The 25,188-nt window shown below is 36.7% G+C and overlaps 1 protein-coding gene across 9 annotated transcripts in view; it reads right to left on the reverse strand.

The window, feature by feature from the left end:
• Nucleotides 1-2,036: 2,036 nt before the first annotated feature.
• PARP4 (poly(ADP-ribose) polymerase family member 4) overlaps nt 2,037-25,188 on the reverse strand; it is a 153,124-nt gene continuing 129,972 nt past the window's right edge. For 7 of the 9 annotated variants that reach the window (XM_087436343.1, XM_087436347.1, XM_087436344.1 and 4 more), the window contains 2 exons: nt 7,521-7,653; nt 2,037-2,415 (listed from right to left, as the gene is read on the reverse strand). In XM_087436343.1, the coding sequence (XP_087292469.1) occupies nt 2,220-2,415; nt 7,521-7,653 (329 nt within the window). In that variant the 3' untranslated portion in view covers nt 2,037-2,219. Of the gene's footprint in view, nt 2,416-7,520; nt 7,654-25,188 lie in introns of those variants that run through there. The other 2 variants (XM_087436348.1, XM_087436351.1) reach the window with 2 other exon arrangements.

A 25,188-nucleotide genomic window follows, 5' to 3' on the forward strand; every position in this document is an offset into this window, starting at 1 on the left:
AACCAGTTTGGAATATGACATGATAGATTTTTATCTTATACATATTTAAACACCCATTTATATAATTTTTAAAAATTATTTGAGGTCATAATGGTTTATAACGTGTAATTTCAGGTCTACATTATTATATGTCAGTTTCTGTATAGAGTGCATCATGCCCACCACCGATAGTCTAGTTTTTATCCATCACCATACATATGTGCCCCTTTACCACTTTTACCCACCCCCGCACCCCCTTCCCTTGTGGTAACCACTAAACTGTTCTTGTCCATGTATTTGTTTATCTTCCACATGTGACTGAAATCACACAGTGTTTGTTTTCCTCTGTCTGGCTTATTTTGCTTAACATAACACCCTCAATGTCCATCCTTATTGTTCCAAATGGGACGATTTTGTCTTTTTTAATGGCTGAATAGTATTCCATTGCATATTGCTCTGCAACTGTACTATATGTTATATCTTATGTGTATATACAATAGTAATAAATATAATATTATATAATATATGCATATGTGTGTGTGTCCCTATTTCTGTAAGATGAATTGCTAGAAGTGGAATTCTTATTAGTGGAATTTATAGGTCGAGGAGGGTAGTGATTTTGTTTTACTAGTATATGTTTCCAGTAACAATGTATTGAAGTATCTGTTTACCCACAGACTGTATGCTACTGGGTATTATCAATCTTTTAAATCCCTTAATCTAATAAACCCAATAAAGTTTATCTTTTATGTGGAAGCAACCCAAATGCCCATCAATGTATGAATGGATAAAGAAGATGTGGTATATACATACAGAAAATGATATATAATAATGTACACCTGAAATTATATGATGTTATAAGCCAATATGACCTCAATAATTTTTTTTAAAGTTTATCTTCTGTGATTATGTCAAGCAAACAAGCAAGCAGGGTCAAAGCCAAGACCTGACTGATTCAGCAAGTATAGATATAACAAGCTCATTTTAGATTAGATGGTTTATCACTTACATAAACAGCAAGAGGAAGAGTAGTCAAAGAAAGATGCCAGCTCCTCTTGGTCCTTGTCCCACACTCCAAAAGGAGCTAGATAATTGTAATGAGTTGTGGGCACATCATTGCTGAGGAGCTGATTCTCGAGGCCCCCTAGGGGGATTTTTAGTCTGCAGCTGTATCCTGAGCCTCGTACCTCATCAGAACTGGGAGGTGATGAGAAACCGTCTCATGACAGCCTACCAGGGAGACAGGGAGGCAGCGGGGAGAAGGCCTGCTGGCAGCTCCTCACAAGCCTCCCTTCCTCTCAGGTACCAGCAGCATCACAAGCGTTCTGCCAAGACTCACTTAGCTACGGTTCAAGCAGAGGACATCAGGATATTGGAAGTTACTCAAGATAATGGCAGGGCTAGCAGTGGAAAGGGAAATCCTGAATCACTTGAATGAGGGGAGATACTGGGCATCTGGTGAGTGGCAGAAATGAGGACAGGTAGGAGGCTAGCCAAAAGACTGTATCTCAAAGAAACTGAGTTTTACACAGAGGTATAGAGGTAATGGCCTGCAAGTGGTAGTGTGGAGGAAGACAGAGAATGACGTTACACCTTTCACAAAAAATAACTGAAAATGGATCAGAGACCTAACTGTAAAATGCAAAACTATAAAAATTCTAGAAGATAATGTAGGAGAAAACCTAGATGACCTTGGGTTTGGTGATGAGATTTTGAACACCACACCAAAAGCAAGATCAATGAAAAAATTGCTTGGGACACCTAGTTTCTCTAAGGAACAAGAATGTTTCTCTACATAACAAGAGATCGGCAGACTGGGAAGCACATCAGGGAGTATGCATGCCAAGGGCCAAGGTCTGGATACCCAGTGCCCTGGAAACAGGCTTGCATGCCAGGAACACTGACATCAGCCAAAGACCTGTTTCTTCCCAGCTTGCTCAGTCCAGGTGGGCCAGTTCTTTACTAGACTCCTGAAAGGGGAGAAGGAAATGAGCCTCCAGGACCATCCAGATGTGTCTTTCATCACCTTAAAACATTTAAACACCAAAAATCTGTAATATTGTAATTTTTATTTTATTATTACTTGGTTCATTAAAATAATCAAGTCTGCTTCCATTTATTTTAAAGTGACTGATTGCTACATTGAATAAAATGATAATTAAATTTCATTATACTTATCAATATCTGATTATTTTATACATAGAAGCATGAAAAAAGTATAAAATACAACTTCATTTGATTCAGGCTTGACTGTAATTAAGAACTCTGTGAAGAGGAGAAGTGGTATTTATGGGTTGGATTCCCAATAGCTGTTTCGTGGCAGAGTCCCAATCTTTACCCAATTCCAGCCGTTGGCAGATAGATGGATATTGTCCTTCAGTTCTTCTTACCCATTCACTTGCTTTCTTTATTTTCTCAAAAGCCCAGGGAATAGTCCTAAATTAAAAAAAAAAAGTTTCCATCAATTTCAGAATATAATTACATATGAAATGTAATGTGGCACCAAATCCAGCACATTATATCAGACAAAATAATATTGTCAAAAGATAATTTAATAAAAGTAGTCGTCTTTGACATTTGATGAAAGTTCTTCTACCAGCCTGACATAGTGCTTTTAACTTATTCAGTACATTCTTATGTACGCTACACCCATCACTCTCCAGCTTCCACTGTGCCTCCCACACTTCCTGGCTGTCTCCAGGAGACCCCACACTTTCCAGCCTTTATATATTGGTTTGTGACCCCTTCCCATTCTCCATCTTATTCCTATCCATTCTTCAAGTACAAGCTCAATACTGTTCTACAAACTAGGCTTCCATTTCTCTCTCCTTTTTACTGTACCAGGAATTGATTAGTTCCTTGCAAAGAATCTGAGAGTTACCTAATGAAACTCACATACATTTAATTCTATTACACAAACCAGGAACAACTGACTAGTAAAAAGATATTCCATGCTCTTGGATTGGAAGAATTAACATAGTTAAGATGTCCATACTTCCTAAAGCAATCTACAGATTCAATGCAATCCCTATCAAAGTTCCAACAACATTTTTCATAGAAATAGAAGAATCCTAAAATTTATATGGAACAACAAAAGACCCCGAATAGCTAAAGGAATCCTGAGAAAAAAGAACAAAGCTGGAGGCATCACACTCCCTGATTTCAAAATATACTACAAAGGTATAGTAAACAAAACAGCATAGTACTGGAACAAAAACAGACACACAGATCAGTGGAATAGAATTGAAAGCCCAGAAATAAATCCACACATCTATGGACAGCTAATCTTTGACAATGGAGCCAAGAAGATACAATGGAGAAAGGAAAGTCTCTTCAACAAATGGGGTTGGGAAAACTGGACAGCCACATGCAAAAAAATGAAAGTAGACCCTTAGCTTACACCATACACAAAAATTAACTCAAAATGGATTAAAGACTTGAGTGTAAGACCTGAAACTATGAAACTTCTAGAAGAAAACAAAGGCAGTACACTCTTCGACATCGGTCTTAGCAACATATTTTCAAGCACCGTGTCTGACCGGGCAAGAGAAACAATAGAAAAAATAAACAAATGGGACTACATCAAACTAAAAAGCTTCTGCACAGCAAAGGAAACCATCAACAAAATGAAAAGACAACCTAACAATTGGGAGAAGACATTTGCAAACCATACATCTGATAAGGGCTTAATCTCCAAAATATATAAAGAACTCATGCATCTCAACAACAAAAAAACTAACAACCCAATTAAAAAATGGGCAAAAGACCTGAACAGACATTTCTCCAAAGAAGATCTACAGATGGCCAACAGGCACATGAAAAGATGTTCAACATCATTAACTATCAGGGAAATGCAAATCAAAACTACAATGAGATATCACCTCATGCCCGTCAGAATGGCTATAATTAACAAGACAGGAAACAACAAGCGTTGGAGAGGATGTGGAGAGAAGGGAACTCTCATACACTGCTGGTGGGAGTGCAAACTGGTGCAGCCACTATGGAAAACAGTATGCAGATTCCTCAAAAAATTAAGGATAGAACTACCATATGATCCAGCTATTCCACTGCTGGGTATTTATCCAAAGAATGTGAAAACACCAATTTGTAAAGGTACATGCACCCCTGTGTTCATTGCAGCATTATTCACAATAGCCAAGACTTGGAAGCAACCTAAGTGCCCATCAAGGGACGAATGGATAAAGAAGATGTGGTATATATACACAATGGAATACTACTCAGCCATAAGAAATGATGAAATCCAGCCATTTGTGACAATATGGATGGACATTGAGGGTATTATGCAAAGTGAAATAAGTCAGAGGGAGAAGTTCAAATAACATATGATCTCACTCATTAAGTAGTAGATAATGACAACAACAAACATACACACAGAGACAGAGATTGGATTGGTGGTTACCAGAAAGAGATAATTAGGCACATGTGTGTGGTGATGGATTGTAATTAGTATTTGGGTGGTGATCATGAGAACATGATGTAATCCATGCAGAAATAGAAGTATAATGATGTACACCTGAAATTTATACAATGTTATAAACCAATGTTACCACAATAAACAGAAATTTAAAAAAATGTGCATAACATAAAAACTTCAAGTTTATGTCCATAAAATGCTGTCAAATATTCAAGACTGCTGAATATTCAAATCTATTCAAGATTCAGAAAAACTCTGAGATTTTTCATTAATATTAGCTAGCTACTTCATTTGTTCTGTCATCTGCTAGAACTTGTTAGCAAACAAGTGATAACATATACTAAAGTTTCAAAGAAAATTCTAAGAGGAGAAGCTAAAAATTTGGGAAATTCTCTCCATCTTGCTCATTTTTTTTCCCTGTGAACTGGGAAAGGGACATCAGTACAGTGTGGTGGTGAAGAAATGGGTGCAAATCCAGATGCTGCAATCACACGATATTAGCTGTGTGATATCGTGTAGCTTTCATTCAACACTGGAAGTCTCTGTTTCCTCAGTTATGACAATAAAGCAAGATCCCATGGGTTTGATGTGGGCATTAACAAAATGCATGAATTTAACATGTTTAACAGTCTCTAGCACAGAGTAGGCAATCAACAAATGTTAGCTGACTATCATGATGACATGAACATACTAATGGCAAGCATGACCGAAGTGGTTCAAAGACCCATGTTTCCCAATCGTTATTAGTCTTCTTATAGTTACTAACTACTAAAAGCAACAAAACGGATTTTAAATATTCTCACTAATTCAACTCGCCTTCCTTCAATTCAGTTGGCCTCTAAACTTTTGACTGACTATTCCCCTAGTATGAAAATTTTGTTCATACACCTCCATGCAATGTGCTACTACATTAATGTTATTACATCATGAAGAAGAAAAAATAGAAAAGTTTTAAATATGCAATAAATAGGAAATAAAAATTATTTAAAATAGTTTTATTTATTAAAGTGCCAACAAACCATTTCGCTCTCACAATAACAGTAATAAAGTAAGAGCAATGAGATAGAACATACTTCATTATTTTTGAAAACCTTGGTTTAAAACTTTGTGATATTGCAATTCAAAAGTAGATTCAAAGTTATTAATTCTTGTCCTAATGGCTATCATAGTTGGAAAATGATCTAATAGAAGTGCCTCTTTGGTTATGCCTATTAAATCAAATACTAACTTTTCAGTCCCATCTACTAGTTCTTTGAAGCATTTGCTTGATATTCATTTAATAAATTTCCATCTTTCTCAAGGAGTTGCTCTGGGAAACTAATGTGAAGGTGTTGCTTTTTTAAAGTGGAGGTATAAATTACATATAGTAAAATGCTCAATTGTTTTCTGAGTACCCATTTTGTGTTTGATGATGTTGGGAATAGAGAATTTAATCAGTCTTTGTGAGAAGGTAAAAATATGTCTACTTACTTATTTTAATTTCATTTGTAAATATGTATCTCTAAGGGAGAAGAACTTTTTCTTAAACATGACACAAAAATAGTTTTAAATAATTCTTTAATGTTACAAAATATTCAGGTAGTATTTAAGTTTCCCTAATTGTCTTTTTTTTTTTTTTAATACAATGGGTTTTGTTCGAATCAGGATCCAAATAATGTCTACACATTGCCTTTGGTTCATATGTCCTTTAATTTATAGGTTCCACCTCTCCCTCTTTTTTCTCTTGCCATTATTTCCTCACATTCCAGACACAGCTGATTGCATTCTATAGTACAATTTAACATGTTTAATCTATATTCTCTGATATCTGATCTTTATTATGTAAAATATTTACGCAGTTTCAAAGTAAAAACCATAAAACAAGATACGTTAGGAGATACCTAGCCTCTCCTCCACCTTCCCCTATGGATAATATTTTATTAGTTTCCCCCTTATCCTGCCTTTTAAAAAAGCATAAGCAAATTGCAATGTATGTGTGTGTGTGTGTCTGTGCGTATACACACATACAAGGGGTGACCATTTGCATAGGGTATGGATAGAGTTTTGATGGGTATTCATATGTGCACTCAGACTTCTTGTGGTGCCAGGGGTCAGCCAAGAGCTAGGGGCCAGGGCCCCAGAACTGGCTCTCTCCACACTGCCACATTTTGGCATAAAACTTCAAGTGGTCCCAGAATTCTAAATTTGAACCTGGTCTTCTAGGTGGTTATGAAGTTGTATTTGTCAAGGTAGGACTTTAGAACTGTGGAAATTAATAAAAGAAACCTTAACTAAATTGGAGTTGGTAAGGCCTGAAGGGGGGCTCTCACGCTCCATCCTACATCTTCAATTACACCAAACGGGAAGAGCCAGATACTTGCACCTCCCACAGGAAGTATAACTACTACTGAAGGAAGATTTCTCTCCTCACCTGGCAACAGCCCAGCCAATGAGGAATGCCATAGCTCAGCCAATGAGAAGCTGTTGCCACCCTGAACTGTTACTCCCCTCAATGGGTTTTCATTTAGAACAGCCCCTCCCTACTCCCCCTTTTTCTCTATAAAAGCAGCTCCCTCCTTTGTTTTCCAGATTTGCTTATGGTTTGCCATAGCATGCATGTCCTGAATTGCTATTCTCGAATAAACTCATTTTAAGGGTAAGTAACAGGTGAATTTGCCTTTTAAGTTGACAGAACATATTTTATTTAACAGCTGCCTAGTTTGATTTATAACTTTTAAATACTTAGACACATAGTATGTTGGTTTCCATTTGTATTCTTGTTCCAGGCCCTGCAATTGTTGGGAACAATTGGCATGGTCTCAACAATCATATTGTGGATTTTCCAAAAGCACATAGAATCAATATACTATGGTGAACAGTACTAAACCAGGAGCCAAAGATCTGGGCTCCAGTATAAGCTACACTTAAACTCTCTGCACCCGTTTCCTTTGCAACCCAAGAGGTAAAAATAGTGTGTTAGCTCTGCCTATGACAGAAAAGCACAGGCAAGATATTCCCTGTGAACAAATTCTTTTTGTACTTATAAGTCCGTGTAGCTTCTTGTAAGGTTTAGGTAAGAAACAGTTAAAAACATAGGTGAGTTGCTTAATACTATAATCAAAGCCACCTGGAAATGGAAGCGTCATCCAATTTCATCAGTGATTTGAAGACTATTCCCTGTTGATCCAACTTGATGCGAAGAAACTGGAGTACCAGAAATGTGGCAGTCAAGTCCAGAAGACGTTCTCTTCCTTTTATACCTAAAAGTGGAAAACTCTTTTATGTCTGTTGGAAACACTGCATCTCAAACTGTTCCCATTTATAAAGGTTCTATTAAAGAATTATAATACTATTAAACCATAATACATTAGCAGATCATAAAACTCTATAATACTTTTCAACTTCCTCAATTACCCTGTTATTTAAATTAAAAATGAGGATGATTGGAACATGTGCATATCATATTATCCTGATGGTTGTTAAGAAACTGAATTATATCCAGAGCTCCCCTCCCTTGCCATCTTTAATACCAGAGATGCATGAAGTATGCTGAAAGAAATCCAGTTTCTAGGCTCCTGCTACAAATAGCTCAGAAGAGTAAACCTAAATGTACAACAGACAAATAATTGATATGGCTGATTAGACTAGCATATCAAATTATTTCTAGTGATTAGTACTGTTGAAATAAATTTCTAGGCACAAGATGGAGCTACTCCTACCTGGGGTGCAACGTCAGCAAAGCTAACCTTTGATAACTTTTGTGTCCCTGTACATACTCTGCTTGACCACAAATGCAGTATATCCAGTCAGCCAGTACTCAAACACCAAGCACACTTGGGTTCTATACTTATTTCCTTGTTCCTTGATCTTTCTAAATAAGGTCAGATATGCAACTCCAGCCAATCAACTTAAGCCAAGTACTTCACTGTTTCTGTGAAATGAGTTGACAACAGTGACTCCATTTTGTACCCCGGACTCCATCTTGTTAAACATATGAAACTGTGCTGACTTTGCTGACCTGACAAAAGGGAGTTATTTGCTGAGAAAGGACTTTCAGAAGGACTGTGCAAAAATATACTTTTTCTGGTAACAAGAAGATGTCCTTGAGTCAGCCAATGAGCTGAGCATAAACCTACCCTCCCTAACAGATGACTGAGACGGTTGTTCTGGGCTCACATTTTTGCTCATAAAAACTCCCGACTTTGACTCCTCAGGGGTCTCCTTTTTGGCTGCTGCAGAACCTGTGTTCCCTGAATTGCAATTCTAACGCCAAAGAAACACTCTGCCTTTGTTTCGCAGGTGCTTCTTTTTTCTCAGGTGATGTTCCCTGCTTGCCTCTTTCTAGAGAAGCTTGCAGCCCTTTCTCTTACTTTGCAGTTCTCTGGACTCGAGAGTGGAGACTGCCCACTTCATGAAGTGTAAAATAAAATTTTTTTAGATCAACTAAATTGTTCTCTTTGATTATTTTAACAGTACCTACAGGTAACCAGTGTTATTTATCCAAATCAAGATATTGTACTATATTACAAAATACCAAAATTGAAATGAATGGTTATGTATATTAAATCCAGAAAATAACAATCCATTTTTTAAAAAATGCAAGTCATGTATTTGAAATTATTTTATATAAAAAATTAGGGCCGGCCCTGTGGCTTGGTGGTTAAGTGCGCGCGCTGCAATGCTGGCGGCCCGGGTTCGGATCCCGGGTGCGCATCGAGGCGCCACTTCTCCGTCCATCCTGAGGCCGAGTCCCACATGCCGCAACTAGAAGGATATGCAGCTATGACATACAACTACCTGCTGGGGCTTTGGGGGGAAAAAATAAAATAAATAAAATCTTTAAGAAAGACATCCTTTAAAAAAAAAAAAAATAAAAAAATAAAAAATAAAAAATTAGATTTCAGGAGTGACGTCAGCATCATGGCGGAGTGAGATTTCCCGTGAACTCTTCCCCCATAAGATACAACAAAAGGAACAGTCACAGACCAACAACGGAATCCCAGACAGTGAAAAGCTAGATCGGAAAGATCCACACTGCTGCACATGTGAGAGTGGAACGTGCAGGGCCCCCGGAGGAAGTGGGGAGAGGTAAGGAGAACTCCTCTCCCTCCCCATCAGATCAGCATCCGGGTCTGCCCGGCTCCCAGAGAGTGGGGAGGGGCGGCCCTCAGCAGGGAAACCGTAGCTCTTCGGGCTCTCTCAGCCAGCAGGAAACTCCCACACGGAGGACTCAGAACTGCTATGGGGTACCATCAACATCTGAGCACCCCAGATAGCGGATAATGAGGGGCGAAGGAGAAGCCTCCCACATCAGGGACCCAGAGGGCAAAAGAGAGAGCCCCCCTGTGCCGCAACCAGACCCTGCAGCTCAACCGACCAGACCAGACCAAGCGATCCGCGGCAGACCAGACCAAGCGATCTGCGGCAGATCAGACCAAGCGATCTGCGGCAGACCAGATCAAGCGACCCCACCCATGGATCGCAGCAGGGGGAGGCAGGTGGCAGGGACTGCGGATGGCAGCAGAAAAACTGGAGCACAGCGGGGGGCTTAGACTACACAGCCCTTTACCACCACATAGTGGTGGCGGGTGGAAATTGCAACCAGAGATTTCCAGGATGAAGAAAAACAAAGCCAACACAGGAACCACAATGCAAAGATATATGAAATCACCAGACCAGAAGCAAAATGACAAACACCCAGAAACCAACCCCGAAGACACAGAAATCCATAATCTAAACGACAGAGATTTCAAAATAGCTATCATAAAAACACTCAACGAAATACGAGACAACACAGACAAACAATTCAATGAGATTAGGAGTTTCTTCACAAAAGAGATTGAAATCATAAAGAAAAACCAATCAGTGCTGATGGAGATGAAGAACGCATGGAGGAGATAAAGGAGACTCTGGAATCTTTAAAGAACAGAGCTGACAATATGGAGGAAAGAATTAGCATTTTAGAGGATAGGAATACAGATATGCTCCAGATGGAAGAGGAGAGAGAACTAAGTCTAAAAACAAATGAAGAAAGACTCCAAGAAATATCTGACTCTATTAGGAAATGTAACTTAAGAATTATAGGTATTCCTGAGAGAGAAGAGAGGGAAAGAGGAGCAGAGAGCCTATTCAAGGAAATAATAGCTGAGAACTTCCCAAATCTGGGGAAGGAGCAGGAAATACCAGTAAGCGAAGCCAACAGGTCACCTAAATATATTAACAGACAAAGGCCCTCTCCACGACACCTAGTGGTAAGGCTAGCCAGAGTCAATGACAAAGAAACAATATTAAGGGCAGCTAGACAAAAACAAAAAATAACGTACAAAGGAACTCCCATCAGGCTCTCAGCGGATTTCTCAACAAAAACTTTACAGGCTAGGAGAGACTGGAATGATATATTCAAAATACTGAAAGACAAAAACTTTCAGCCAAGAATACTCTATCCAGCAAAAATATCCTTCAAATATGATGGAGAAATAGTAACTCTCCCAGATAAACAAAAGCTAAGGGAGTTCATGGCCACGAGACCCCCACTACAAGAAATACTCAAGAAGGCCCTCAGGCCTGAGAAAAAGAAGAGAAAGGGAATACAAAGCTTGGAGCAAGGAGAAAAATAGGTAGATAAACTCAGAAAAATAGTAGATCTTTACTGGAATAGGTTAGAAACCACTTAAATACTAAACTCAAAGATCAAAGGAAGGAACTCACCAAAAATAAATTTAACCTCATCACTGTAAACACACAGCCACAACACAAGATAGAATAAGGTATAATGAGAACGACTTAGAAGGGGAAGAGGAAAGTGATTGAATTGACTTAGTATAAGGAAATAGGAGGCTATCAGATAATGGACTATCTCATACACAAGATTTTTTGCCCAAACCTCAAGGTAACCACTAAACAAATAATAAAAACAAAACCACATATTATAAACAAAGAGAAAACTAGAAGAGTCATAAGACAGAACAACCAAACTGAATTGGCAGTCCAAAATAAATGGGACAAGAAACAAAGGAAACGCAAAAGAACCAGAAAACAAGTGACAAAACAGCAACATTAAGCCCTCATATATCAATAATTACCCTAAATGTAAATGGATTGAACTCTCCAATCAAAAGATACAGAGTGGCAGGATGGATTAAAAAGCAAGACCCAACAATATGCTGCCTTCAGGAAACACATCTTAGCACTAAAGACAAGCACAGGCTCAGAGTGAAATGATGGAAGACAATACTCCAAGCTAATGGCAAACAAAAGAAAGCAGGTGTTGCCATACTCATATCAGACAAAGTAGACTTCAAGATAAAACAGGTTAAGAGAGACAAAGAGGGGCAATATATAATGATAAAAGGGACACTACATCAAGAAGACATATCACTTATAAATATATATGCACCCAACACAGGAGCACAAGCGTACATAAAGCAACTATTAACAAACCTAAAAGGAGACATTGACAACAACAGAATAATAGTAGGGGATCTTAACACCCCACTTACATCAATGGATAGATCATCCAGACAAAAAGTCAATAAAGAAATAGTAGACTTAAATGAAAAACTGGACGAGATGGACCTAGTAGACATATACAGAGCACTCCATCCAAAAACAGCTGACTACACATTCTTCTCAAGCACGCATGGAACATTCTCTAGGATAGACCATATGTTGGAAAACAAAGCAAGCCTCAATAAATTCAAGAAGATTGAAATCATAACAAGCATCTTTTCAGACCATAATGCTATGAAACTGGAAATGAACCATGAAAAAAAAAATGGGAAAGTGACAAAAATGTGGAGATTAAACAACATGCTACTGAACAAACAATGGATCATTGATGAAATTAAAGGAGAAATCAAAAACTATCTGGAAACAAACGAAAATGATAATATGCCATATCAAACCATATGGGATGCAGCAAAAGCGGTCCTGAGAGGGAAACTCATAGTGATACAAGCCCACCTTAACAAACAAGAAAAAGCCCAAATAGGCAACCTTAAATTACACCTAAAAGAACTAGAAAAAGAAGAACAAACAAAGCCCAAAGTCAGCAGAAGGAGAGAAATAATAAAAATCAGAGCAGAAATGAATGAAATTGAGACCAAAAAAACAGTAGAAAGGATTAATGAAACAAAGAGTTGGTTGTTTGAGAAGATAAACAAAATTGACAAACCCTTAGCCAGGCTTACTAAGAAAAAAAGAGAAAAGGCTCAAGTAAATAAAATTAGAAATGAAAGAGGAGAAATTACAACAGATACCACGGAAATACAGAGGATTATAAGAGAATACTATGAGAAATTATATGCCAACAAATTGGACAATCTAGAAGAAATGGATAAATTCTTAGACTCATACAACCTCCGAAAACTGAACCAAGAAGAAATGGAGAATCTGAATAGACCAATCCCAAATAAAGAGATTGAAATAGTAATCAAAAATGTCCCAAAAAATAAAAGTCCAGGACCAGATAGCTTCTCTGGTGAATTTTACCAAACATTCAAAGAAGATTTAATACCCATCCTTCTCAAACTATTCCAAAAAATAGAGGAAGATGGAACACTTCCTAAATCATTCCATGAGGCCAACATCACCCTGATACCAAAGCCAGACAAAGACAATACAAAGAAAGAAAATTACAGGCCAATATCGCTGATGAACATTGATGCAAAAATCCTCAACAACATATTGGCAAACCGAATACAACAATACATTAAAAAGATCATACACCATGATGAAGTGGGATTTATACCAGGGACGTAGGGATGGTTCAACATCTGCAAATCAATCAACGTGATAAATCACATCAACAAAACAAAGAATAAAAACCACATGATCATCTCAATAGACGCAGAGAAGGCATTTGACAAGATACAACAACCATTTATGATAAAAACTCTCAAGAAAATGGGAATAGAAGGAAAGTACCTCAACATAATAAAGGCCATATATGACAAAGCCACAGCCAACATCATACTCAACGGGGAAAGTCTGAAAGCCATTCCTCTGAGAACAGGAACGAGGCAGGGCTGCCCACTCTCACCACTCCTGTTCAACATAGTACTGGAGGTCTTGGCCAGAGCAATAAGGCAAGAAAAAGGAATAAAAGGAATCTAAATAGGTAATGAAGAAGTGAAACTCTCACTATTTGCAGATGACATGATTGTATATATAGAAAACTCTAAAGAATCTGTTGGAAAACTATTAGAGACAATCAACAACTACAGCAAAGTTGCAGGGTACAAAATCAATCTACAAAAATCAGTTGCATTTCTGTATGCTAATAATGAACTAACAGAAAGAGAGCTCAAAAAGATAATACCATATACAATTGCATAAAAAGAATAAAATACCTAGGAATAAATCTTACCAAGGAGGTGAAGGACCTATACAATGAGAACTACAAGACATTATTGAAAGAAATCCATGATGACATAAAGAAATGGAAAGATATCCCATGCATGTGGATTGGAAGAATAAACATAGTTAAAATGTCTATATTACCTAAAGCAATCTACAGATTCAATGCAATCCCAATCAGAGTCCCAATGACATTCTTCACAGAAATAGAAAAAAGAATACTAAAATTTATATGGGGCAACAAAAGACCCCGAATAGCTAAAGAAATCCTAAGAAAAAAGAACAAAGCAGGAGGCATCACAATCCCTGACTTCAAAACATACTACAAAGCAATAGTAATCGAAACAGCATGGTACTGGTACAAAAACAGACACACAGATCAATGGAACAGAATTGAAAGCCCAGAAATAAAACCACACATATATGGACAGCTAATTTTCGACAAAGGTGCTAAGAACATACAATGGAGAAAGGAAGTCTCTTCAATAAATGGTGTTGGGAAAACTGGACAGCCACATGCAAAAGAATGAAAGTGGACCATCTGCTATCGCCATTCACAAAAATTAACTCAAAATGGATCAAAGACCTGAAGGTGAGACCTGAAAGTATAAAACTCCTAGAAGAAAATATAGGCAATACACTATATTTCACAGTGGTCATAAAGGAATTTTTTCAGATGGCATGCCTACCCAGACTAGGGAAACTAAAGAAAAAATAAACAAGTGGGACGTCATCAGATTAAAGAGCTTCTATAAGACAAACGAAACCAGAATCAAGATGAACAGACAACCCACCAGCTGGGAGAGAATATTTGCAAAACATACATCTGACAAGGGGTTCATCTCCATAATATATAAAGAACTCACACAACCGAACAACAAAAAAACAAACGATCAAAAAATGGGCAGAGGAAATGAACAGACACTTCTCCAAAGAAGATATACAGATGGCCAATAGGCACATGAAAAGATGTTCAACATCACTAATCATCAGGGAAATGCAAATCAAAACAACACTAAGATACCACCTCCCGCCCGTTAGAATGGCTATAATCACCAAGACAAAAAACAACAAGTGTTGGAGAGGATGTGGAGAAACAGGAACCCTCATACACAGCTGGTGGGAATGCAAACTGGTGCAGCCTCTATGGAAAACGGTATGGAGATTCCTTAAAAACTTAAAAATAGAGATGCCCTATGGACCAGCCATCCCATTACTGGGAATCTATCCAACGAACCTGAAATCAACAATCCAGAGAGGCTTATGCTCCCCTATGTTCATTGCAGCATTCTTCACCATAGCCAAGAAGTGGAAGCAACCTAAGTGTCCCTCGACTGACGATTGGATTAAGAAAATGTGGTATATCTATATACAATGGAATACTACTCAGCCATAAAAAAAGACAAAATCGTCCCATTTGCAACAACATGGATGGGCCTGGAGGGTATTATGTTAAGTGAAATAAGCCAGAAAGAGAAAGACAAACACTGTATGATCTCACTCATATGTGGAATATAAACCAACACATGGACAGAGAAAACTGTACTGTGGTTACCAGGGGCAGTGGGGGTGGGGGGTGGGCACAAGGGGTGAAGGGAGTCATATATATGGTGATGGAGAAACAAAAATGCACAACCCAAAATTTCACAATGTTAAAAACCATTAAAACATCAATAAAAAAATTAAATTTCAAATATTGTTGTTTTCCCAATCTCACGTTATATGAAACCAAACTTTCCACATATATCTTGAGGGTTTCAGAACAAGCCACCCTAGAATGTGCCACTTTGGCCTGTGGATTATTCTGAGCCGAAGGCATCAAGACCCAGCATACTCAGGAAAAGCTTTTTACTTGCCACTAACCACCTAAAAGAAATTAGAAAGGGGCCTGGGGACTGTACCAGGAAGAGAGCTATTACCAGAGATAACTTTTTTGTCTGAGAGACTGAAGTGCATGGCAGGGCAAACATTTGTTGACCAAACGTTTCCTCCTCTTACCTTCCTTTGAATCGCCCGTCCCACCCCACCCCAACCCGGCGAAGCCCCAGACTCTTGTCCCTTTCCTTAGCTTAATTGCTTGGCTGCCTTTTGAGTCTCATATCTTTGTGGGACTCCCATATGTACATGTACATATATGCGGACATAATTAAAATCTTGTTTGTTTTTCTCTTGCTAATCGGTCTTTTATTACGGGGAGGGGGGCGGTCTCAGCCCAGAACCTAGAAGAGTAGATGGAAAGTTATTTCTCCTCCCCTACAATCTTCATCATCATTAGAGCCATAATGAGTCATCTGATAGTTTCCCAGGTAAATAATTATCTTTATTTCCATCTAAGATGTTTGATACGTAGCACTATTTGCATCACTACAACATAGCCACTTAATGTTTTTTTGATTATGAAATGTTTTAAGCATACAGAAAAGTAAAGAGAATAATATTATGAACATTGCTATCACCACGTAGCTTGTCAATTTTTAACACTTTCCCACATCTTCTTCAAATTTCTCTTGTCTTTGAAAGAAACAAATTATTATAAAGTTGAAGCCCCTCCTGTGTATGTCCTCCAGCCCATTCCCCGACCCTCCACCACCCCCAGCTTTTCAAAGGTAAACACTATTCTGATTATACATTGCTCTTGAAAGTGATCAACAGGCTCATTAAACAATATTCAGTGCTTGCAATTTTCAATTCATATTCCAAGAAACAATAAACCTGTGTTAAATTTCTTTTATTTCCCTTTCTAAGATTTCTGTCAGATAACTTCTCTAAGTATCCAAAATCAGCACTAATTAAGGCAATTTCAGGCTGAGTGCTCTCCTCAATTGACACTTTGTATTTCAAAATAAAGTAATTGAGAGAACACCTTACAATATGAAATAGTTGCAAAGACTCAATTGTGTCTCTTTTTTCTGGGTGACAATGCTTTTGTAATAAAAACAACTTTATCTTATGATTAAGAATATACAATTTTGGGTGTAAAGACAAAAAGATCTGTGCATAATATGTACACATCTGCACATACACTATTAATTTTAAATCATTGAGACAGCCAAAACTCCTTATAAAGGGATATCTTTTTCTTAATATAGGAAAAGGGAATTGAATAAATTCTTAAAAACAAAACAAACAACAAAAGCATTATCCCACAAAAGAAAATCGAAGAAGACAAAAGAAAAAATGGAGACAGTTAAATTTAATGGGTTCTTTTGTTTTTTTTGAGTATTACACACAAATATTAGACTAAGATTTTAAATTATATTAATAATAAGCAACATATAACTCTATTTAAGATAATCAAAAATAATAAAATTATAAAATACCTAAAAAGTGTTAAAAAGAAAAGCACAGGCCCAAAATGGAGTCACTTATGCTAGGCCAGGTCACCAAACCACGCCCAAATACCTAACCTAACCGCAGTTTCGACCTTCTCCAGGAATGGAATCTTAACTGGTCAGTCTGGAATTTGCTGGTCAGCACCAATGAGGTAATGTGTCACCTGGGCCCTCTCCATCCCCCAAAGGAAGATGAAGTAATTCCCTAATAGACACTTTTGTCCCCCAAAGGAAGGTGACCTCATCCTTTTTTCTGTTTATGATTTCCTTGTCCTGCCTTTAAAATCCTTTCCCTTTCTGTAGCTCTTTGGAGCTCCTCTCTATTTGCTAGATGGGATGCTGCCTGATTCATGGATTGTTCACTATAGCCAATTAGATCTTTAAAATTTACCTGGTTAAATTTTTATTTAACAATAGTATACCAGAGTCATTTAAAAAATAAATTCAGAAGACGAAGGAAAGATAAAAGAGAAACAAAGAAGAGGATAAAGGAGAAAGAAAGTTGGATAGAGAGATACAAAAACAAGTAAGAGAAAAAAAATCAGACATCTTGAGACTACACACAGAGGAAAAAAGGCAGAAAAGCATATGCATACAATGAATAACAGGGATAGATGGAGATAGAGTAGCACAGAGAAACCCATGGAAAAGGCATATCCATAAAGAAGTCTCACCTATTGGCATCTGCGACACATACTCCCCAGCTTTCCTCTTATTTCTCTGGCCGTTCCTTCTCAGTCTGTTTGCTGGTTCCTGTTCTGTCTGTCCACTTAACACTGGTGTGGCCAAAGATGGCCCCTACGCCCTCTGCTCTAGCTATCCTCTTTCTTTAAGTGAAGTCATACAAGCCCATGGTCCAAATAATGATAGTTCCCCCAAAGTCTTTTTCAATTCTGACCTCCTCCTGAGCTCCAGCCTCATATAACCAACTAAGTACTTCTTTCCAACATCTACTGGGCATCTCAAACTTTAAATGTCCAAAACATAACTCGACTAGTGTGTGTCTAGGCTCAGTCTACGGTTGATATTTTTCCCTTCCCATGCTCAATCTTGAAAACTCTCCTTCTCCTTCAACTGCCCCCATCTAATCCATCACCAAAGCCTGATGTTTCTTTCTCAAAAATGTATCTTGAATTTTCCCAAGTACTTAAAATTTTTAAAAAATTAAATATTGAGGAGATACAACAAGCAAAAACATATTTTTAGGGTATAAATAATATAACAAATACCCAAGTATGAACTACCCATTTATGTTTTATTTTTTAAAATTGTAGTAAAATACACATAACATAAACTTTACCATTTTAACCATTTTAAGTGTACAGTTTAGTGCTATTAAGTACATTCACATTGTTGTGCTACCATCACCACCATCTTTCTCTAGAACTCTTTTCATCCTGTAAAACTGAAACTCTGTACCCCTTAAATAATAACTCCCCATTCCCTACTCTTCCTAGCCCCTGGCAACCACCATTCTACTTTCTGTCTCTATGAATTACACTATTCTTGGTACCTTATATAAGTGGAATCATACAGTATTTGTCCTTTTGTGACTGGCTTATTTCACTTAGCATAATGTTTTTGAGGTTCACCCATGTTGCAGCGTGTGTCAGAATTTGCTTCCTTTTTAAGGCTTAATAATATTCCATTGTATGTATATATCACATTTTCTTTATCCATTCATCCATTGAGGAACATCTGGGCTGCTTTCACTTTTTGGCTATTGCAAATAATGCTGCTATGAACATGTGTGTACAAATATCTCTTTGAGTGCCTGCTTTCAATTATTTTGGGTATATACCCAGAAATGGAATTGCTGAATCCTATGGTAATAATTCTATTTTTAATTTTTTGATGAACTGCCATACTGTTTTCCATAGCAGTTGAATCAGTTTACATTCCTACCAACAGTAAACAAGGGTTCCAATTTCTCTACATCCTCACCAACACTTGTTATTTTCTGGGGTTTTTTGATAGTAGCCATCAAATGGGTGTGAGGTGGTATGCAACTACCCAATTTAAGAAACAGAACACAATCATTACCTTGGAAGTGACTGGGAGCTGTGTCCCGATCCTATTCTCTTCTGCTCCCTCTGAGAAACAATCACTATGCTGAAATTTGTGTTTATCACTCAGTTCTACCACAAGATTGGTACCTTGTTTATAGACTGTTTACATATGTGGCAAATATTTTATCCCAGTTTGTGGTATGTCTTTTCCACATTGTAAATTTTATTTATTTATTTATAATGTAAAGGCATTGTTGATGTTAATGCAGTCTACTTGATCTTTTCCTTTATGGCTTGTTTTTGGAGGGGGGATTAAGAAATTCCTCTCTGAATGACAAATCAAATGTTTCAATGTTAACTTCTGGGGAATTTGGGTGAAGGGTATATGGGAACTCTTTGTACTATATTTGCAACTTTTATGCAAGCTTAAAATTATTTCAAAATAAAAAGTTTTAAAAATCTTTCCTATCCTAAAATCATAAAGATACTTTCCTGTATTTTCTTCTAAAAGTTTTGTAGTTGGCCTTTCATACTTAAGTCTCCAATCTATTTGTAATCGATTTTTGAGTATGGTGTGAGGTAAAGAGTTTGAGGTAAACTGTACTTTTTTTCTTTGTTGTCTGGTAGTCCTAGCACCATTGATTGAAAAGTCCGTCTTTTCACCATTGACTAGTGTTTTTTAAATTAGAGCCACCCTAGTGGGCATGAAGTAGTATTTCACTGCAGGTTTTATTTGCATTTCCCTGATAGCTAATGAAGCTGAGCATCTTTTCAGGTCCTATTAGCCATTTGTATATCTTCTTTGGAGAAACTGTCTATTCAAATCCTTTGCCTATTTTTTAATCGGGCTTTTTATTATTGAGTTATAAGTGTTCTTTATATATTCTGGATACCAGTCCCTTATCAGATATATGATTTGCAAATATTTTCTCCTGTTCTGTGTGTTGCCTTTTCATTTTTCAATTGCAGCACAAAATTTTTAATTTTTTTATTGAGCTATAATTGACATATAACACGAAACTTTTAATTTTGAGAAAGTTTAATTTGTCTATTTTTCTTTTGTTGCTTGTGCTTTTGGTGTCATATAAGGTACCATTGCCTAACCAAAGGTCTTGAAAATTCACTCCTGTTTTCTTCTAAGAGTTTTATAGTTTTAACTCCTATGTTTGAAAGGAAGGGGTCCAACTTCATTCTTTTGCATATAGATAACCAGTTGTCTCAGCACCAGTTGTTTGTTGAGAAGACTATTCTTTCCCCATTGAATTGTCTTGGCATCCTTGTCAAAAAACAACTGACTATAAATGTAGAGGTTTATTTCTGGACTATCGATTGTATTCCATTGATTTATGTATCTATCATTATGCCATTACCACATCATCTTGATTACTGCAGCTTTACTGTAAGTTTTGAAATTGAGAACTGTGAGTCCTCCTTTTTTCTTCTTTTTCAAAATTGTTTAGGCTACTCTGGGTCTCTACATTTCCGTGTGAATTTTAGGATCAGCTGGTCAATTTCTGTAAAAAAGTAATCTGAGATTTTGATAGGGATTGCATTGAATCTGTAGATCATTTTAGGGAGTACTGTCATCTTAACAATATTAAGGCTTCCAATTCATGAACATGGGATGTCTTTCCATTTATTTAGATCTTTTAAAACTTCTTTCAATAATGTTTTACAGTTTTCAGTTACAAGTCTTGCATATCTTTTGCTAAATTTATTTCTAAGTATTTTATTCTTTTTGGTGCTATTGTAATCCTTGTCATACTTTGTTCTCAAATTACACTAGTAAAATGAGCTGTTAAGTATTCTCCTATTTTTCCTAAACTCTGCAATATTTTGTATTAGATTGGAATTACCTGTCATGAATGTTTGGTAGAACATGGGGTAAAACCATCTCGACCTAGCGTTTCTTTGTGGGAAGATTTTAAACTACTAATTCAGTTTCTTTAATGACTACAGAATTATTCAGGCTTTCTATTTCTTCTTGAGTTGAGTTTGGTAAATTATATTTTTCTAGGACTTCATCTAAGTTTTAAAATTTACTGGCATAAGGTTGTTTGTAAAATCTTCTTGTTATCTTTTAAATCTCCCTACCATCTGTAATTAAGTACCCCCTTTTATTCTTAGTATTATTTATAATATCCTCTTTCTCCCTTTTTTGGTTCACTCATGAAAGAGATTCATGATTTTTATTAATATTTTTTAAAACCTGACTTCTTTGTGGTTTTTTTGTGTGTTTCCATACAAATTTTAGGACTGTTTGTTATATTTCTGTGAAAAGTGCCATTGGAATTTTGATAGGAATAGCTTTGAATCTGTAGATTACTTTGGGTAGTATGGACATTTTACTAATATTAGTTCTTTCAATCCATGAGCATGAAATATCTTTCCATTTATTTGTGTCTTCCTTATAGTTTCAGTGTATGTGTCTGTTACCTCCTTGGTTAAATTTATCTCTAGGTATTTTACTCTTTTTGATGAAATTGTAAATGGGATTGTTTTCTTAATTTCTCTTTCTGGTGGTTTATGATTAGTGTATAGAAACTCAACTGATTTTGGTATATTGATTTTGTATCCTGCAACTATCCTGAATTCGTATATTAGTTCTAACAGTTTTTTGGTGGAGTCTTTAGGATTTTCTATATATACTATCCTGTCATCTGCAAAGAGTGACAGTTTTACTTCTTCCTTTTCGATCTGGATGTCTTTTAGTTCTTTTTCTTGCATAAATGCTCTGGCTAGGACTTCCAATACCATGTTGACTAAAAGTGGCAAGAGTGGGCACCTTTGTCCTGTTCTTGATCTCAGAGGACAAGCTTTCAGCTTTTCCCTGTGGAGTGTGATGTCAGCTGTGGGCTTGTCATATACGGCCTTTATTATCTTCAGGTAAGTTCCTTCTATACCCACTTTGTTGAGAGGTTTTTTTTTTTTTTCTAGTCATAAATGGATGTTGAATTTTGTGTAATGCTTTTTCTGCATCTATTGAGATGACTACATGATTTTTATTCTTCATTTTGTGAATGTGGTATATCACCTTGATTTGTAGATGTTGAACCATCCTTTTATTCCTGGAATAAATCCCACTTGATCATGGTGTATGATCCTCTTAATGTATTGTTGAATTCAGATTACTAATATTTTGTTGAGGATTTTTGCATCTATGTTCATCAGGGATATTGGCCTGTAATTTTCTTTTCTTGTAGTGTCCAGTGTCCTTGTCTGATGTTGGCATCAGACAAAGTATCAGGTAATGCTGGCCTCATAAAATGAGTTTGGAAGTGTTCCCCCCTATTCTATGTTTTGGAAGGATTGGTGTTAATTCTTCTTTAAATATATGATAGAATTCACAGTGAAGCCATCTGATCCTGGACTTCTGTTTGTTGAAAGGTATTTGATTTTGGATTCCATCTCCTTACTAGTAATCAGTCTGTTCAAATTATCTGTTTCTTCATGATTCAGTCTTTGTAGGTTGTATGTTTCTAGCAATTTATCCAATTCTTCTAGCCTGTCTAATATGTTGGCATATAATTGTTCATAGTAGTCTCTTATGATCCTTTGTATTTCTGTGATATCAGTTGTAATGTTTCCTCTTTCATTTCTGATTTCATTTATTTGAATCCTCTTTCTTTTTTCTCAGTGAGTCTAGCTAAAAGTTTGTCTATTTTGTTTATCTTTTCAAAAAACCAGCTTTTAAAAAACAAAACAACAACAAAAAAACCCCAGCTCTTAGTTTCATTGATCTTTTCTATTGTGTTTTTAGTCTCTATTTCATTTATTTCCACTCTGATCTTTGTTATTTCCTTCCTTCTACTAACTTTGGGCTTAATTTGTTCTTCTTTTTCTCATTCCTTGACATGTAAAGTCAACCTAAATTTATTTGAGATCTTTCTTGTTTCTTGAAGTATGCATTTATCACTATGAACTTCCCTCTTAGAACTGCTTTTGCTGCATCCCATATGTTTTGGTATGTTCTATTTCCATTTTCATTTGTCTCAAGGTATTTTTTTGATTTCTCTTTTGATTTCGTCTTTGACCCATTGGTTGTTCAGTTGCATGTTGTTTAATCTCCACATATTTGTGAATTTTCCAGTTTTCTTGTATCCTTCTACACGTTTTATAGTTTTACATTTAGGTATATGATCCATCTTTAATTAATTTTTGTGTGTGTGTGTGTGAGGAAGATCAGCCCTGAGCTAACATCCAATGCCAATCCTCATTTTTTTTTTTTCCTGCTGAGGAAGGTTGGCCCTGAGCTAACATCCGCACCCACCTTCCCCCACTTTATATGGGATGCCACCACAGCATGGTTTTGACAGGTGGTGCATCTGTGCATGCTCGGGATCCGAACATGTGAACCCTGGGCCGCCGAAGCAGGGCGTGCGCACTTAACCGCTTGCGCCACCGGGCCAGCCCCTTAATTAATTTTTGAATATGGCATGAAGTAAGAGTTGATGTTCATTTTTTTTCCCACCTGAAAATCTAATTGTTCTAATATCATTTTTGAAAAGGCTTTTCCTTCCTATTAATTTCATTGGTGTCTTTGCAGAAAATCAGTGGACTAAATGTGGAGGTCTCTTTCTAGACTTTCTATTCTGTTCTATTAGTCTACTTATCTATCCTTTAGTCACTAACACACTGTAGATTTATAAGCTTAAATTCAGGTAATTTATGCCCTCCAACTCTCTTCTTCTACCACAAGATTATCTTGGCTAGTCTAGGTCCTACTGCATTTTCACTTAAATGTTAGAATTAGCTTGCCAATTTGTATAAAAATGTCCCCTAGGATTACAGTGAATCTTTCTGGGCGCTCTATTCTGTTCCATTGATCTGTTTGTCTCTACAGTCACCAATACCATACTGTCTTGATTACTGTAGCTTTATATTAAGACTTGAAGTCAGGTAGCATCAGCCCTCGAACTTTGTTCTTCTCCTTCAATATCATGTTGGCTATTCTGGGTCTTCTGCCTCTCCATATAAACTTTAGAATCAGTTTTTCCATATCCATAAAATAACTTGCTGCGATTTTGATTGGGATTCCACTGAATCTGTAGCTCAAGTTGGGAAGAACTGACATCTGGACAATATTGAGACTTCCTATAAATGATCATGGAATATTTCTCCATTTATTTAGTTCTTCTTTGATTTCATTCGTCAGAGATTTGTAGTTTTCCTTGTATAGATCTTGTACATATTTTCTTACATTTATACCTAAGTAATTCATTATTTTGGGTATTAATGTAAATGATATTGTGTTTTTAATTTCAAAACACAGTATCTTTGTTGATATATAGAAAAGTAATTGACATTTGTATATTAACCTTGTATCCTGCAACTTTGGTATAATTGCTTATTAGTTCCAGGCGTTTTCTGGTCAATTATTTTGGATTTTCTACATAGGCAACCATGTCCTCTATGAACAAGGGCAGTTTTTATTTTTTCCTTCCAAATATGTATACCTTTTATTTCCTTTTCTTGCCTTACTGCATTAGCAAAGACTTCCAGTATGATATTAAAAAGGAGTGGTGTGAGTTGGGAAATCCTTGATCTTAGTGGGAAAGCTTTGAGTTTCTCACTATTAAGTATAACATTAGCTGTAGGGTTTTTTGTAGATAGTCTTTATCAAGTTGAGGAGGTTTTCCTATATTCAGAGTTTACTGAAAGTTTTAATCATGAATGGGTATTGGATCTTCTTAAATGTTTTTCTGCATCTATTGATATGATTGTGTGATTTTTCAGTTTGTTGATGTAATGGATTACATTAATTGACTTGCAAATGTTGAACCAACCTTGTACATCTGGGATAAATCCCACTTTTTATACCTTGTAGGATTCAATTTGCTAATATTTTGTTGAGGATTTTTGCATCTAGGTTCCTGAGAGATATTGGTCTGTAGTTTTCTTCTCTTGTAATGTCTTTGTCTGGCTTGGGTATTAGGGTAATGCTGCCCTCATAGAATAAGTTAGGAAGTAGTCCCTGTGCTTCTATCCTCTGAAACACATTGTAGATACTTGGTATAACTTCTTCTTTAAATGTTTAGTAGAATTCACCAGTGAATGCCTCTGGGCCTGGTGCATTCTGTTTTGAAAGGTTATTAAT

The sequence above is a fragment of the Ceratotherium simum genome, chromosome 10, assembly GCF_057802395.1.
Source record: "Ceratotherium simum simum isolate JZ-2026a chromosome 10, ASM5780239v1, whole genome shotgun sequence".
NCBI classification, from domain to species: Eukaryota; Metazoa; Chordata; class Mammalia; order Perissodactyla; family Rhinocerotidae; genus Ceratotherium; species Ceratotherium simum.